Source organism: Sus scrofa, chromosome 1 (genome assembly GCF_054392235.1).
Source record: "Sus scrofa isolate SSC_HxYL_T2T_F1_AM1 chromosome 1, Sscrofa_HxYL_maternal_Yorkshire_Landrace_v2.0, whole genome shotgun sequence".
Classification (NCBI taxonomy): domain Eukaryota; kingdom Metazoa; phylum Chordata; class Mammalia; order Artiodactyla; family Suidae; genus Sus; species Sus scrofa.
Genome location: NC_139383.1, coordinates 253,868,800 through 253,885,902, shown reverse-complemented (window position 1 = coordinate 253,885,902; position 17,103 = coordinate 253,868,800). Strand labels below are relative to the sequence as shown.

Sequence of the window (17,103 nt, the reverse complement as noted above, 5' to 3'; positions counted from 1 at the left end):
TCAAAACTCTGTTGCTCTAGAACCACTCTCAGTACCAACATCTTAGTCAGGGCTCTCCAGAGAAATAAAACAAACATTCTGTTTAGAAAGAAAGGGACTATAAGGAACGGCCACCTGCAATTATGGAGGCTGAGACGTCTCCAGATGGGCAACCTGCAATCTGGAGACCCAGGGAGAGCTGATGGGTTGATTCCAGTCTGAGTCTGAAGGCCTGAGAACTACCAGAGGTAATTGTCTAAATTTCAGTCCTAAAGCCAGCAGGCTCGAGATCCAAGGCCAGCCCATGTGTCAGTATGAGACTTCAGGCTGCAAATGATGATGTCTCAGCTCAAACTTTTAGGCAGGAGGAATTGCCTCTTTGCAAAGGAAGGTCAGCCTTTTTGTTCTGCTTAGTAGCCTTCCATTGACTGGATGAGGGTCGCCCATAATAGGAAGGGAAACTATTTCACTCAGCCTGCTGAGTCTAATGTCGATCTCATCCCAAAACACCCCCACAGACATACCCAGAATAATCTTTAACCAAATATCTTGGCTCCCTGTGGCTCAGTCAATATATAATACATAAAATTAATCATCACAGGAGTTTGCTCTGTGGCACAGCAGCTTAAAGACCTGGCATTGTCTCTGAGGCCTTGTGGGTTTGGTCCCCGGCCTGGCCCAGGGGGTTAAGGATGCAGTGTTGCTGCAGCTGTGGCTTGGATTTAGTCCCTGTCTGGGAACTTCTATATGCAGTGGGTACAGCTGAAAAGGAAAAAAAAAAATTCCAGCGTAGGTAGTTATGAACCTATTTCCATTAACAGATGAGTAAACTAAAACTTGGGGGCTTTAATCTACCTGAGCTCATGCAAGGAGAGATGAGTTTATAAAAGGATTGGGTTTATAGTCTTCCTCTACAACTCACGTAACTAGTATTTTGCCCACCTGGCAGCAGTAGCTACCCAGGTTGCAGTAGCTAGAGATGAAATAAACTAGTCTTCTCTTGTCTATTATGGCTTCCAATATTATATAACTGAGGTGAATGTGATAAGGGTCCTTACAATGTTTTAGATGGATTAGCTCAACACATAATAGTAAAAGACAGACTTCAATAGTTTTTCAAAAAGAAATATGAAAAGCCTTTCACATTAGAGTAAAAGACAGACTTGACCAAAGACAGAGGGGTTTGCTAATATTTTAGTATCACATGTACAGAAAGAAAAAAATCATACCAAGCAGGGGTGTGTTCTGACCTCAGTGAGAAAGCTTTAGCGAATGTTCTGCATTGCCCTGAATGAAAAAAAAAGTCAGAAAAGAAAGAACACCGGTAGAGGAAATGTAGTTGTGTCAACAATGGAAAAGTCAGTTTAGCCAGGGAACAAGAACTGTGTGGTAGGTTTTTTCCACAGCTTATGCAAATACCCATAGACACTATTCAGCTTTTTTTTTTTAATTGCATGCTAACCAAGTAACATTTTAACTAATTAAGTGCTTTTCTAGACATCCTGACTACAAGATGCAGTACCAGTAGAGGATATCAAATTCTGGGCCTGAATTAGCGAAAATTCCACCCTCAATTAATAAATGTGTTCTGAGTTTACACACAGTGTGATAAAGATGATATTTGAAAATGTTTTTACATACTTTTTTCGTTTCCTTACTCTGTTTTTTTTTTTTTTTCCTGTGGTTCTTTCTGAAAGAGTGCATAATGATTAGTCAAGTCCATTTCACTTGTTTTCACTGATCAAGGTGGTTATAAGACTTGCTTGTCCTACCAAGCCAGGCACAGAGCCTAAATAAGATGATTGGCCGAGTTATTTTCCAGGCACCTGGAATCTCAGCTGTGTCTAGTTCAAGCTGAGCTGGTTAGGAAGGACTAGCACAGACTCCCTCCAGCTGGGCATGTGCTGGCATCCCTCGTGACCTTTTGAAAGTTCAGAGGCCTTTGCTTCGGCGCACCTGTGCAGAGCCCTGGTTAAGGCACGTTTTCCCGATCACGCTCCTACACGCCCCATGCCTCAGACAGCCCTGCTTCTTTATTGGCTATCCCACAAATCCCACAAACCCCTTGGCTCCCAGGGGGCGGGTTTGAGAGAGCGTTTTTGGTCTTTGCGTGGCTGCCTAGTGATGACATCTTTCCCGCCCACCCCTCCTCACAAACTTCTTAGCGATTTGGTTTTGCTGTGCATCTGGCAAAATGAAGCTGGCCCAGTGACAAATTTGGTTGCCTAACCAGGAGGTAAGTCCTGTCAGAAGTTTTGCCTGTTGGTTTGGGAGCCTCTTGCTAGTACTGGGAGCCGCTGCCTGGTCCATTTGTTCCAGGGTCTGTCCCTTGATGCACCTGGCGAAGTGCTGTCAACCTCGGCACTTAGTTTCATTTTATAGTGGGGGGAAAAAAAACCACAAAGAAACAAACAAAAAAACCAAAACATTTTAGGGGTTTGGAAGATGCCTTTCGGGTAACCTTGTTAAAGATATAAGCTTGTGCCCATGTTCTCTGTGAGGTCCTGCTGGTTGTGGGTTTGCGGCCCACGTTGTGGGAGTGGGCAGACAGTATAAAGGTGACAACCACCAAGGTACCTGGGTTGAAGGCCTGGGACTTTGTTTTTGGATCCTGTCAGGTGCCAGGGTCCAGCCCCAGCAGCCAGGAGACGACGAACAGGAGGAGGGGCTACAAACAGGCGGGGAAAGAACTGGAGCCAACTCCCTCAGCAAGTGCTGCAGATGACCCGTTTATTGAAAGGAGAGCATCAGCTTTTATACATTTTACTTTTATGCATGATTATACAAACAACAATATATGTTATTTTATTATTCCAAACTATTCTTTTAGTTTTAGATTTTAAATAAAGATTATGTACAAACTGTACTTTTATTCATAAAAAATAAGTAAATAGCAAGCAGAATAATAGGTATCTAATTTTTACTTTAACAATGATTTGGCATAAGGTGATAAATATTCTTGCCTAAGCTACCTATTGTGCTCCTCTAGCAGGCATGAATAGCCATTGATGGGGAGTGGGGTATTCACACTTGGCTTGCTATCGAGGTCAGGCTGACCTCAAACCATTAGCAGGTTGTGTGAACATAAACTGTCTTAAATAAACCTTATCTATTATAAAGATCTTTATAATGATAAAATCTATATATCAAAAGAATCTTGCCAATTATAATAATAATTTCCACCTGCTGGGTCCCAACAGGTAGCGTTTATTATAGAAAAAAATGTCTTGTCTTATAGTATCCATAATTGTTGGGCCATGGACAACACCCAAACCACCCCTAATCTGTCTCCATGGGGACGGACCAGAGTCCAACAAAGATCTCCAGGCCTACATGGCAGTTCTGCATAGTATTTACTATTACTCCTCTGAAGGGAAACTTCCCATTCTTAGGGAAGTTCTTTATGCATGGTTCAATTGTTTTCAACCTATTTGACAAGGGCTTAGGTTTATAAGTAAATAATGGCCCATACTTGGGTGGAAGCTCAGGAATTTGAGAAAGTTCCCAATATTATGAGCCAAGAATGACTCACAACACACATAAGCGTCAGACAGAAAAGAAGCGCAAGAATAGAAGAGGAAATCATATTTCAGAAATTTTTACTAAACAGGATCAGCTGGGGGATTCTTCGAAACTGCTTTGCAGCTTCAGTTTCTTCAGCCTCTGGTGTAGCATTGCTTACAGGTAGGCCTCACACAGGATTATTCTTCTTAGCAACTTTGTGGCTCCCAGCAGTCAGGCGGGGCAAAATCCCTTAAGGCAAGCCCCCACTGGAGGTGGGAATGCTCAAACTGGGGAGTCGTTGGGATTGATCTGGGTCCATTCTTCTTTTTCAACTTCAGATTTCTTTAATTGGAAGACCAGTGTAGCAACTTAGAGAGATGATCAACAGAGAACAGAAAATCTTTTGCCATGAATTTTTTGCAACCCACACCCCGACCTGGGCCAGTGTTCCAAATGTATCAAATACTCTCCTCACCTTTATGTTATGAGAGGAACATAAAATGGTGCTGGATGAGGTCAGAGAGGGGGCAAGTCAGCTTCACACACAATCCCTGGCAGCCGGCACAGGCTGTTGGAGGCACAGCTGAACCAGCAGTGGATCCTAATTGGGATGCAGTGCTGGGGAGAGGCCAAAACTTGAACATTATGGAGATGGCATTCTTGCAAGATTGTGAAGAGGGGGCCGAAACAGAGACGTCTGAGCAAAGTTCAGGAGGTCAAACAGAAACCCAGTGGAGTTTCTTCAGAATTTCTGGAAAGGATCTCTAAAGCCTCTAGGCATATACACAGCTATAGACCGTGAAGCCTCGGGGAATTTAAAGATGGTTGATGGGTTAAAGGCCTGGGACTTTTATTGGTCAGAGAACCCCGTATATAGAGAGAAAAATCCAAGAGTTGAAAGGGGCTTTAGGGATATGCCTATGTCTCAAGTTATTGAAATTGCCTTCCAGATTTTCACTGGCAGGGACCAGGTTGAGGAAGAAAGGGGAACAAATGGAGAATGACGTAACTGGCTACTCCACTGGTGGCTGCCTTAACACAGGACGAGCTGGACCAAATCGAGGAACCCACAGGGACTTAGCAAGAGGTAAGAGGTGCCAAACTTCCCCTTGAATGGCCCGCCCGATTGTGGGTGCACTCTGGCGTCCTTTCAGCTCTTTGCACGTGTAAAGCTCTTTCTTGCCTCAGGACGTTTGTACATGCTGTTCTCTTGGCCTCATGCTTTCTCTACTTTCTCTCCAGTTACCTCCTCCTCATTCTAACATGTGTATCACTATACAGATATCTTGGCCTAGCTAAATCAGGTTTCCTTCAAAGCTCTGAGTGTTTTGTTGTGGTGTCCCTTTTCTTCCGCTTGACTCTAAATTCCATGAGGGTAAGCAAGTCCATTTCATTGGATATTCCCAATTCTTAGCATGATTCCTGACACACACGAGATGCTCATTAACCACCTATTGATCCTGGGACATCTGAATCTAGAACAAAGCTACAGGCGAGAAATTTGTGGTTCCTATCTAGTCCTTCGTTTGAATTCAGCAGGACAAGAGTAGTGTAACAGCTTTAATGTAAGCTCCGTAAAGGGACTGAGGGCAACCCGGTGCTTGTATCTGCCTCCAGGATATTTAACACTCCTGATATGGTGGTTGTTGCATATACTAGGAAATCACGGCAGCGCTTTTGAAACAAAAATGCTACTCCTGGCTCTTCTGCTCTTTAAATCATTCCAATGATGCCTATTTCTTCTCCTTCTGTGTGTGGGAATCTGCCGGTTTGCCTTCTGCTGCCGTGGAGCATTATATAGCCCCTCTGCCTATTGTGGCTAAGTTGGAGGGCTTGCTCCACTTTACCAAGACAGGCACCCACATACTCATAACTGCCAAGTGCGCCTTCCTCACCCTGACTTCTCTATCTGAATATCCGTCTCTTTCATGGACCTCCAGGCCCCGTTTGAATTTTCCGTATTTCCAAATGACTCATGGTCTCCTCAGCCAAATTAAGCAGAAGCCTGGAATCCATCTATTTGACAAGGTTTAACTGTTGGTTTTGTCAGGTACTCCTCTGCGTGCAGAATCAGAGAAATGAAAGATGTCATCCACATCCTCAGGGGCTAATTGTCTCGGGAGGTTGCCTGTATACACACTTAAAAAAAAACCCTTATTATCATTATGATTATTTTTGCTTTCTTGGGCTGTCCCTGCAGCATATGGAAGTTCCCACTAGGGGTCGAATTGGAGCTGCAGCTGCTGGCCTACAATACTGCCACAGCAACGCCAGGTCCGAGCCATGTCTTCGAACTACACCATAGCTTTCAGCAACGCTGGATCCCCAACCCACGAGCGAGGCCAGGGTTTGAACCCACATCCTCATGGCTACCAGTCAGGTTCGTGACTGCTGAGCCACAATGGGAACTCCCTGTATGCAGTCCTTATTTGCCTTTCATTGGCTTTTCTTGGCTTCCCTCTCACAGTGAGTCTGACTTATCAGGCTACCCAGGGTTTTCCATTAAAGAAGAGAAAAACTGATTGTAGAGTTCATTCTGAAGTCATTGTAACCATTCCTATTTAGACTTTGTGTCCCAGGGCATTGTCGTGCAAGGGTCCTAAAGTCTAAGAAATGAATCTTAAATGGAAGGGTCGACAGATTAACATGAGGGCTGTGTAATGACTTGAAGTTAAACGAGGGTAACACTTAAGGCTGCCTTGTCATAGCAGGAGGAATTGAACCAGCTCACTGAGCCCAGGGGGTGTGGCCCTTATTCCTTGGGCTCCCAGGTAGTGTCCTGTGGAGCATCATTCACTCTACTCATGTACCAGTAACCCCCCCCAGGCCAAGAAATAGGGGTCTGGGGCTGGAGATCTCAGAACACTTCTAACAGGTCCTCCCAGAAGGGAACCAGAGAGACGAGTAGAAGCATAACCCTCACTTTTCTGCTTAGGTTCTTGGAAATACCATCTGGCTGTCCTCCATGTAGATGGTCTTCTTTTTGTGGTTAGAAATAGGTAAGGTAACGTCAATATATCCTGCCAATATTTTTCAGAATGTCTTGGGAACAGTGCAGTAAAACTGATCTCTCATTGCTGTTATGAAAACATAAAATGGGTAGGAAATGCATCACTCTGAAACTGGGCGACAGTCACAGTGTACTGAACTAGCTTATACAAGATTGGAAGACTTGGAGCTCACAAATGATCCCTTTTCATGAGCAGAATGCATCTTTCTCATCATGTGCTTTTGTTCCCTACACCATCCCCTGAACCACCTAAGTTCACCTCAGTAGGGTGATCACATTGAAGGGCCTCTGAAAAGATGAGGATTTGATTCAGAGGCATTTCGATGTGGCAGAAAGAATGGAGTTTGGAGTTGGGCACACCTGGATTCTAATATTAGTGTTGATGTGTGTAGACCTTGGGATCGGCACAGCTTCTCTGGGCTCATCGTTTTGAGAGCAGCCAGAGTATGGTTGTGGCTTAGCATCTGGCATGAGTAGGGCTTTCAACACTTTGCTTTCTTGCCCACTTCCCCAACTTGTAGTCAGATGTCACTCAAAAGGGTGTGTGTGTGTGTATATGGAAGTGTAAGTAACTTTAGGAGAGAATGAGGTGAGGGATGAGGGAAAGCTTCAGCAGAGGTAACTTCTTTTGCTCAAGATGACTCTGAGTTTTTACTGATGTCTCAGAAGTATCTCTGGGCAGGCTGAAGACAAAGGTATTTGCTTGGTAGGCATCCAGAAGGTGCCTTTCAGTGTCTTCACGTCAAGAATTCTTTTGCCTAAACACATACTCAATCATGAAAAGACGTTCTGGTCATCAGTCATGCCTCTATTAGGTCTTATCTCAGTAGGCATGGAACTGAAGGGGATAAGCACTTAGGGAGGTCAGACCCTGTGACTCTTCAAATACGTTTGCCCAGGGATGAAGCTTAAAACAAAGGACACGAGCCAGAATACTTTTGTGATAACTTTTTTCTTTAGAAAAAAAAATGTACAAAAAGAAAAGTTAAAGAAGAACCAACATGGAAGTGTCAAGAGAACATTCTGATGGGTACAGACAAGGGAGCGCCTTCTCTCGAAGGAGTTACACATTAGTTATTACCATGCTAGAAAAATGAGATGCAGTTAAAATTGGAGCCACAAAGTCAAGCTGTTGCTCTGGGGCTCTAGGCTGTAGATGCTCCGCCACCCTTCCTGTAAAGTAATACTGTGCAAACTATAAAATATACATTTTCTACAAAGTCCGTACAGTGAGATATACAAAACTGAGTGGATAGGGGAGGCTGGTAGTGGCATTTTTGGGGAACGCAGGTGGCAGTATCACCTGCCAGCCCAAGGGCATGGCTGCAGAGTGATCTTGAATTTCTTACACAGGAGAGGCCCTTAGGTAAGAAAGAATCATGCCCAGCATTGCTCAAATCCAGGATTCCCTGTCACTGGTTGTGTAACTTAGGTGATCTTTTATTAATATATTACTTTGAATGTGATCACGTGTCAAGAAATCTGAACACAAAGTTCTTTTTCAGGGTAGTATTTTTTCCTGCACAATTGATTGCTGAGATTGACCATTAACCAACATCATTTTCCCTGTAACACAAAAGTGAAGTTTCATTAAAATTCCAAAATTCCAGAAGAGGCAGCAACCGTGGTAGTAAAAGATTAAAGTGAATTATTACGTTCATTTTATTGGTATCTATAAAACTGAGAAAAGAGGGTTTGTGTACAAATATCACCAAACAACATCAACCATTGAATAAATGTGGTTCTTCGATGCACACCTGAACAAGAAAGTTTTCTTTAAAATTCTGGCATAAATATATTAAAGCTGTCCAAAAAAAAAAAAAAATCAGGGCAAGTTACATCACTTCCTCATACAAAAAAAAATGTACAAAATATTAGCTTCTAACTAGATAAACATAATACTTCATAGTTTGACATCAAGTAACTGTGTGTCTTGAAGTATCAAATAGGAAAGTGATTAAAAAAAAAAAAAAACAGCTTGTGACACACTAGCCATCTCAGGTAACTTCGGTCATGGAGGCAGAGTGATTCTGGGAATATAAGTAGATACAAACTTAGTTGACTCTAGCACACACTTACTGTTCCCTGAACAGCCCCTTGCTTTGTGGTCTCATTTTTGTATGGGCTGTTCCTGCTCCCTGATGATGCTCTTCAAAGGCCACTCAAATTGTTAAATCTTCTGTTAAACCTTGTTTTATTTTTATTGTTTTTTTATTATGGATGATTTACAATGTTTCTTCAGCTTGTATTGTTCAGAAAGTGATGCAATCATACACAGATCCATGTGCTGTACAGTAGGAGCCCATTCCCCTCCATTCCAAATGTTACCATTGTATCCACCAACCCCCAAATCCCCACTCCTTCTCCCTTCTCCCCTGGCAATCATGAGACTGCTCTCCATGTCAGTGATCTGTTTGTGTTTTATAGAAAGGATCATGTGCCTTTTTAAAAATTCCACATATAAATGATCTGTGTCATATTATAAATTCCACATATAAGTGATATCATATGGTATTAGTCTTTCTCTTTCTGACTTACTTCATTGAATATAAGGATCTCTAGTTCCATCCATGTTGCTGCAGATGACTTTATTTTGTTCTTTTTTATGGCTGAGTAGTAAGTACTCCATTGTATATATGTACCACAGCTTTTTTCTTTTCAAGATAGTGGAAAACATTTATTTCTTGATAACTCCATATCTGTAGAAATGATATTTGTAGGAAACTACTTAGATTGTAAAAACTAAATGATAGAATATCCTATCAGAGCATTTCAAATCAAATGTTTAAATATTTTATTGCATAGCATTGATATATTTATATCTTCCAAAGTTGTCAAACACTGTCAAATAGTATTCTTTATTATCTTTATAATGTCCTTCTGTTCTGTAACTATGACCCTCTTTCATTTCTGATATTGTTTGGGTTGTTTCTCATTTTTCCTGGCTTTGGTTTATAAATTCAATTATCTTTTTTTGTTTGTTTAACCTTTTTACAATTCATACTTTAGTTTCTATTCTTTGTAGTATAAGATGAGAGAAAATTTATTTTGGTTCATTTAAGATTGAACCCCATGTTCCCCACAGTCACAACTATATTCCTCAAGTTTAAGGAACCACTTAGATTCATTTGACAAGTATCCTTTAAAATTGGTTGAGCTGTCTTTTATAGCCCCTATTAAATACATAATATATATTTATAAATGTTCCATTAGATGAACTTTGTTAATTGTGTTATTCACCTCTTCTATATTTTTGCTGAATTTTTTTTTTGCCTGCTTAAACCATAATTTGTCAAAAAAAGCATATCGTAATCTCCCACCATCACGATGATTTGTCTTTTTCTGCAGGTCTTTCAATTTTTGTTGATATATGTTGAGTCCATTTAATAATGTGTTTACATGTTTAGGATTGTTATATTGCTTTTAGCGACTTTCATCTTTAATCGTTGTGTAGAAGTTCTGTTCTCCATGATGCTGAATCTTTGTCTTGAAGTCCTCTTTGAGATTAATATTTCTATACTACCTGTATTTTCCTTAGTATTTGTCTCATGTATCTCTTCTCATTCTTTTCTTTCCAACTTTTCATTATTTTCATGCTCTAGGTGTATCTTTTGTAAATATTGCACAAGTTGGACTATGTTGTAATCCAATCTGACATTCTCTTTTAACTGCCAAGTTTAATTTACATGTTTTGGGATAATTAACAATTTGGTATTATTATCTTTATTTTGATATTGTAATTCTCCTATGTTTGCTTTAAGATCAATATGGGTTTTTTTTAAACTGGAAAACACTTATTTTTTGTTATGTTGATTTAAAATGTTCTGCCAATTTCATGTATACATACGTATGTATAACTGGGTCACTTTTATGTATATATACATACATACACACACACACATCCTTTTTCTCACATTATCCTCCATCCTGATGCATCACAAATGATTGAATATAATTCCCTGTCCTATACAGCCAGATCCCATTGCCCATCCACTCCAAATGCAACAATTTGCATTTACTAACCCCAGAATCCCAATCTATCCCACTCCCTCCCCACTCTCCCATGGCAAAAACAAGACTTTCTTCCATGTCCATGATCTTTTCTGTTTTGTAGATAGATCATTTTTGCCATATTTTAGACTCCACATAAAAGTGATAATCTTATGCTGTCTGTATCTCTCTTTCTGACTTTACTTCAGGATGAGTATTTCTGCAAATGTCATTATTTTGTCCTTTTTATGGCTGAGTAGTATTCCATATCATATAGGTATCACATCTTCTTAATCTATTCATCTGTCAGTGGGTATTTAGGTTGTTTTGTTGTCTTGGCTATTATGAAAAGTGCTGTGATGAACATATGGGTGCATGTATCTTTTTCAATGAAAGTTTTGTGTGGATATATGCCCAGGAGTGGGATTTCTGGGTCATGTGGTAGTTCTATATTTAGTTTTCTGAGGTATTTCCGTACTGTTTTCCATAGTTGTTATACCAATTTACATTCCTACCCCCAGTGAAGAAGGGTTCTCTTTCCTCCACATCCTCTCCAACATTTGGTGTTAATTGACGTGTTAATGATGGCCACTCTAAATGGCGTGAGGTGGTACCTCATCGTAGTTTTGATTTGCATTTCTCTAATGATTAGTGATGTTGAGCATTTTTTCATGCACCTGCTGGCCATCTCTATGTTTTCTTTGGGGAAATGTCTATTTAGGTCTTCTGCCCATTTTTCAATTGGGTTATTATTTTTTTTTGCTGTTGAGTTGTATGAGTTGCTTATATATTTTAGAGATTAAACCTTTGTCATATGAGTCACTTGAAAAATTTTCTCCCCTTTCTGTGGGTTGTCGTTTCATTTTTTAAAAGGTTTCCTTATTAACAAACCACATGAAAATATATATTAAAAAGGTCATACACCATGATCAAGTATAATTTATCCAAGGTATGCAAGGATTCTTCAGTATCTGCAAGTCTATCAGTTTGACATACCACATCAACAAACTGAAAAAGAAAAAACGTATGAGCATGTTAATAGTTGCAGAAAAAGCTTTTGACAAAATTCACCACCCATTCCTGATTAAAAACTCTCCAGAGAGTGGGCATAGAGGGAAACTACTTCAATATTATGAAAGCTATTTATTACAAACACACATATAACATCATTTTCAATGGTGAAATACTGAAAGCATTTCTACTAATATCGGGACAAGACAAGGAGCTCCTCTTTGACCACTGTTATTCAACATAGTTTTTGAGGTCCTAGCCATGGCAGTCATAGAAGAAAAGAAAAAGAATCCAAATTGGAAAAGAAGAAGTAAAATGATGGCTGTTTGCAGACAACATAATACTCTACCTAGAAAATCCTAAAGACACTATCAGAGAACTATTAGAACTCATTGATGAATTTGGTAAAGTCACAGGATCCAAAAAATCAATTGCATTTCTGTATACTAACAATGAGAAGTCAGGGAAACAATCCCATTTACCATTGCATCAAAAAGAATAAAATACCTAGAATAAACCTATTTAAAGAGATAAAAGACCTAAACTCTGAGAAGTATAAGAGGCTGATGAAAGAAATCAAGGACACGAATAGGTGGAAAAATACACCATGCTCCTGGATTGGAAGACTCAATATAGTCAAAATGACAGTACTACCTAAGGCAATCTACAGATTCAACACAAACCCTATCAAATTATCAAGGACATTCTTCACAGAACTAGAGCAAAACATTTTAAAATTTGTATGGAAACACAGGAGACCTCCAATAGCCAAAGCAACATTCAAGAGAAAAAAATGGAACTCATGGAATCAGGATCCCTGATTTAAGACTCTACTATAAAGTTACAGTCATCAAAACAGTGTGGTACTAGCACAAAAACAGAAATACAGATCAACGGAACAAGAGAGAAGGACAGAAATAAACCCAAGTGCCTATGGTAAACTAACTTATGACATAGGAGGCAAGAATATAAAGTAGAGGAAAGATAGTCTCTTTGATAAATGGTGCTTGAAAAACTAGACAGATACATGTAAAAAGTGACATTAGAACACTCTCTAACACCATACACAAAAATAAACTCAAAATGGATTAAAGGTCTAAATTTAAGGCCAGATACTATAAAACTCCTAGAGAAAAACATAGGCAGAATGCTCTTTAATGTAAATATACCACAGCTTCTTAATCCATTCATCTGTCTATAGACTTTTGGGTTGTTTCCATGTATTGGCTATTGTGAATAGCACTGCAGAGAACATAGGGGCACATGTATTTTTTGAATGAATGTTTTGTCTGAATATATGCCCAGGAGTGGGATTGCTGAAACATATGGTAGTTTATATTTAGTTTTCTGAGGTACTCCCATACTGTTTTCCATAGTGGTTGTACCAGTTTACATTCTCGTTGATGGTGAAGGAGGGTTCCCTTTTCTCCACACCCTTTGCAGCATTCATTATTTGTTGACTTGTTAATTATGGCCTTTCTGACCAGCATGAAGTGGTACCTCATTGTAGTTCTGATTTGCATTTCTCTAATAATTAGTGATGTTGAGCATTTTTTCCTGTGCCTGATGGCCATCCATATGTCTTCTTTGGGAAAATGTCTATTTAGGTCTTCTGCCCATTTTTCAATTGTGTTGTTCATTTCTTTGTTGTTGTTGTTGTTGAAATGTTTGCATTCTTTATATATTTTAGAGACTAGGCTCTTGAATTTTGCACTGTTTGCAAAGATTTTCTCCCATTCTGTAGGTTGTCTTTTCATTTTTAAAAATGGTTTCTTTTGCTATGCAAAAGCTTTTGAGTTTAATTAGGTCCCATGGGTTTATTTTTGTTTTTATTGTCATTATTCTAAGAGCTGGGTCAAACAAGATGTTGCTGTGATTTAGCTCAAAGGGTGTTCTGCCTAGGTTTTCCTCTAGGAATTTATAATATTTGGCCTTACCTTTAGGTCTTTAATCAATTTTGAGTTTATTTTTGTGTATGGTGTTGGAGTGTGTTCTAATGTCATTCTTTTACATGTAGGTGTCCAGTTTTCCCAGCACCATTTATTGAAGAGATTATCTTTTCTCCGCCGTATGTTTTTGCTTCCTTTGTCATAGATTAGTTGACCATAGGCACTTAGGTTTATTTCTGTTCTATCTTGTTCCATTAATCTATATGGCTGATTTTGAGCCAGTACCATATTGTTTTAATAACTGTAGCTTTGTAATATTGTCTGAAGTCAGGGACCCTGATCCTGCCAGTTCTGTTTTTCTTTTTCTTCTTTTTTCTTTTTTTTTTTTTTTTTTTTTGGTCTTTTTGCCATTTCTTGGGCCGCTCCCGCGGCATATGGAGGTTCCCAGGCTAGGGGTCGAATTGGAGCTGTAGCCACTGGCCTACACCAGAGCCACAGCAATGCAGGATCTGAGCCGTGTCTGCAACCTGCACCACAGCTCACGGCAACGCCGGATCCCCAACCCACTGAGCAAGGGCAGGGACCGAACCCGCAACCTCATGGTTCCTAGTTGAATTCGTTAACCACTGCGCCACGACGGGAACTCCTGTTTTTATTTTTCAATATTGCTTTGGCTATTGGAGGTCTCCTGTGTTTCCATACAAATTTGAAAATATTCTGTTCTAGTTCTGTGAAGAATATCCATGGTAATTTGATAGGGATCACATTGCATCTGTGGATGGCCCTGGTAGTATAGTCATTTTGACAATATTGATTCTTCCATTATAAGTGCATGGTGTATCTTTCCATTTGTTTGTGTCATCTTTGATTTCTTTCATCAGCATCTTACAGTTTTCTGAGTATAGGTCTTTTATCTCTTTAGGTAGGTTTATTCCTAGGCATTTAATTCTCTTCAGTGCAATGGTAAATGGAATAGTTTCTCCGATTTCTTTTTCTGGTCTTTCATTATGAGTTTATAGAAATGAACTAAATTTCTTTGTATTAACTTTGTATCCTGAAACTTTGCCAAATTCACTGATGAGTTGTAACAGTTTCTGGTAGTGTCTTGAGGGTTTTCCAAGTATAGTATCATGTCATCTGCAAACAGTGATCGTTTTACTTCTTTTCCAATTTGGATTCCTTTTCTTTCTTTCTCTTCTCTGATTGCCATTGCTAGAACTTCCAAAATGATGTTGAATAGTAGTGGTGAAAGTGAACATTCTTTTTTTTTTCCTGATCTTAGTGGAAATGTTTTTAGTGGAAATGTTTTCAGTTTAACACCATTGAGAATGATGTTAGCTGTGGGTTTGTCATATATGGTTTTTATTATGTTGAGGTAGTTTCCCTCTATGTGCACTTTCAGGCGAGTTTTTTTTTTTTTATTGGAAATAGGCATTGAATTTTGTCAAAAGCTTTTTGTGCATCTATTGAGGCAATCATGTTTCTTCTTTTTCAATTAGTCAATGTGGTTTATCGTGGAAAAATCATTGCATCCCTGGGATATATCCCACTTGATCATGGCTTATGATCCTTTTAATATATATTTGTATTTGGTTTATTAAATTTTTAAAAATGCTTTTTAGGGCCTCACTGCAGCAGATGGAAGTTTCCAGGCTAGGGGTCGAACCAGCAGAGCTGTAGCCACTGGCCTATGCCACAGCCACAGCAACATGGGATCCAAGCTGTGTCTGCGACCTACACATCAACTTACTGCAATGCTGGATACCCAACCCACTGTGCAAGGCCAGGGATTGGACCTGTATCCTCATGGATATTGGTCAGATTCATTTCCACTGAGCTATGAGGGGAACTCCCTGGTTTGCTAATATTTTGTGAGGATTTTTGCATCTACATTCATCTGTGATATTGGCCTGTAACTTTGTGTGTGTGTGTGGTATCTTTGTCTGGTTTTGGAATCAGGGTGATGATGGCCTCATAGAACAAGCTTGAGATAGTTCCTTCCTTTGTTATTTTTGGAATAGTTTCAGAAGAATAGGTGTTAATTTTTCTCTGAATGTTTGATAGAATTTCTCTGTGTAGCCATCAGGTCTTGGACTTTTGTTTTTTGGAAGTTTTTAAGTCACATGTTCAATTTCAGTACTTGTGATTTTTCTATTCTTAATTTAAATTTCTTCCTTGTTCAGTCTTGATAGGTTGTACCTTTGTAATAATCTGTCCATTTCTTCTGGGTTGTCCATTTTATTGGCATGTAGTTGCTTATAGTAGTCTCTTATGATCCCTTAAATTTCTGTGGAGTCAGTTGTAATTTCTCATTTTTCTTTTCTGATTTTACTGATTGGAGCCCTCTCCCTTTTTTTCTTGATGAGTCTGGCTAAATCTATTTTGTTGATCTTTTCTAAGATCCAATTTTTGCTTTCATTGATCTTTCCCATTGTTTTCTTTGTCTCCATTTATTTCTGCTCTGATCTTTATGATTTATTGCACTAATTTTGGCCTCTGTCTGTTCTTCTTTGTCTAGTTGCTTTAGGTGTAAGGTTAGGTTACTTGGGCTTTTTCTTGTTTCCTGAGATAAGATTCTGTTGCTATAAACTTGCCTCTCATACTACTTTTTCTGTGACCCATGGGTTTTGGATTGTTGTATCTTTATTGTCATTTGTTTCTAAGTGTCTTTTAATTTCCTCTTTGATATCTTCAGTGGTCCATTGGTTATGTAGTAGCATATTGTTTAGCTTCCAGGAGTTTGTGGGTTCCCCCCCCTTTGGCCTTTTTTTTCTTGTAGTTGATTTCTAGTCTCATAGCATTGTGGTCAGAGAAACTATTTGAAGTAATTTCAATTTTTAAAAATTTACCAAGGCTTGGTCTGTGGCCCAAGATGTGATCTATCTTGGAGATATTTCATATGCACTTGAGAAGAATATATGTTCTGCTTTGGGGTGGAATGTTCTATGCATAGCAGTTAAATCTACCTGGTCCATAGTATCATTTAAGGCCTGTGTTTCCTTGTCGATTTTCTGTCTGGATGATCTGTCCATTGATGTAAGTCGGGTGTTAGAGTCTCCCACTGTTACTGTGTTGCTGTTGATTTCTCCTTTTATGGCTGTCAGCAGTTGCCTTATATATTGAAGTGCCCCTTTGTTAGGTACATATATATTTACAATGGTTATATCTTCTTCTTGGATAGATCCTTTGATCATTATGTAGTGTCCTGCGTTGTCTCTTGTGATTTTCCTTAAAGTCTATTGTGTCTGATATGAGTATTGCTACACCTTCTTTCCTTTGATTTCCATTTGTTTGTGATATTTTCTTCTATCCCCCCACTTACAGTCTTATGCATCCTTAGGCCTGAAGTGGCTCTCTAGGAAAGAGCATGCATGTGGGTCTTGTTTCCATACACATTCAACCAGTCTGTGTTTTTTGGTTGGAGCACTTAATCCATTTACATTCAGTGTAATTATGGATAAATAGGTGTTTATTTACATTTTGTTAGTTGTTTTGGTCCATTATAGTCCTTTGGTTTGTGGTTCCCATGAGATTTAGATATAGCAAATGATATGTGTACAGAATTGTTTGGGGTTGTGGTTTTCTTCTTTTCAGATGCATTTTAAATGTTCCTCATTTATCTTCTCATGTTTGCTATTTTTGAAGTCATATTTGTCAGTAGGGGTTTTTCTACCTTTATATTATTTTTGTCTTTACCAATGAGTTTTCTCATTTGAAAAT

General features: G+C 39.2%; 2 protein-coding genes across 8 annotated transcripts in view; one reads left to right on the top strand and one right to left on the bottom strand.

The window, feature by feature from the left end:
• Positions 1 to 2,037: 2,037 nt before the first annotated feature.
• Positions 2,038 to 17,103, top strand: part of LOC100515185 (acyl-coenzyme A amino acid N-acyltransferase 2) — a 46,557-nt gene continuing 31,491 nt past the window's right edge. For 4 of the 7 annotated variants that reach the window (XR_014824796.1, XM_084991169.1, XM_084991168.1 and 1 more), the window contains exons 1-2: positions 2,038 to 2,215; positions 4,434 to 4,570. Coding sequence is in view for 1 of the 7 variants with exons in the window: in XM_084991161.1 (XP_084847287.1) it covers positions 4,477 to 4,570; positions 6,419 to 6,482 (158 nt within the window). In the remaining 6 variants the exon portion in view is untranslated. Of the gene's footprint in view, positions 2,216 to 4,433; positions 4,571 to 6,418; positions 6,483 to 17,103 lie in introns of all 7 variants that reach the window. The other 3 variants (XM_084991161.1, XM_084991175.1, XM_084991167.1) reach the window with 1 other exon arrangement.
• PLPPR1 (phospholipid phosphatase related 1) overlaps positions 8,467 to 17,103 on the bottom strand; it is a 337,564-nt gene continuing 328,927 nt past the window's right edge. The window contains exon 8 of the mRNA XM_084991232.1: positions 8,467 to 8,523. Within this exon, the coding sequence (XP_084847358.1) occupies positions 8,491 to 8,523 (33 nt within the window). The 3' untranslated portion in view covers positions 8,467 to 8,490. The remainder of the gene's footprint in view (positions 8,524 to 17,103) is intronic.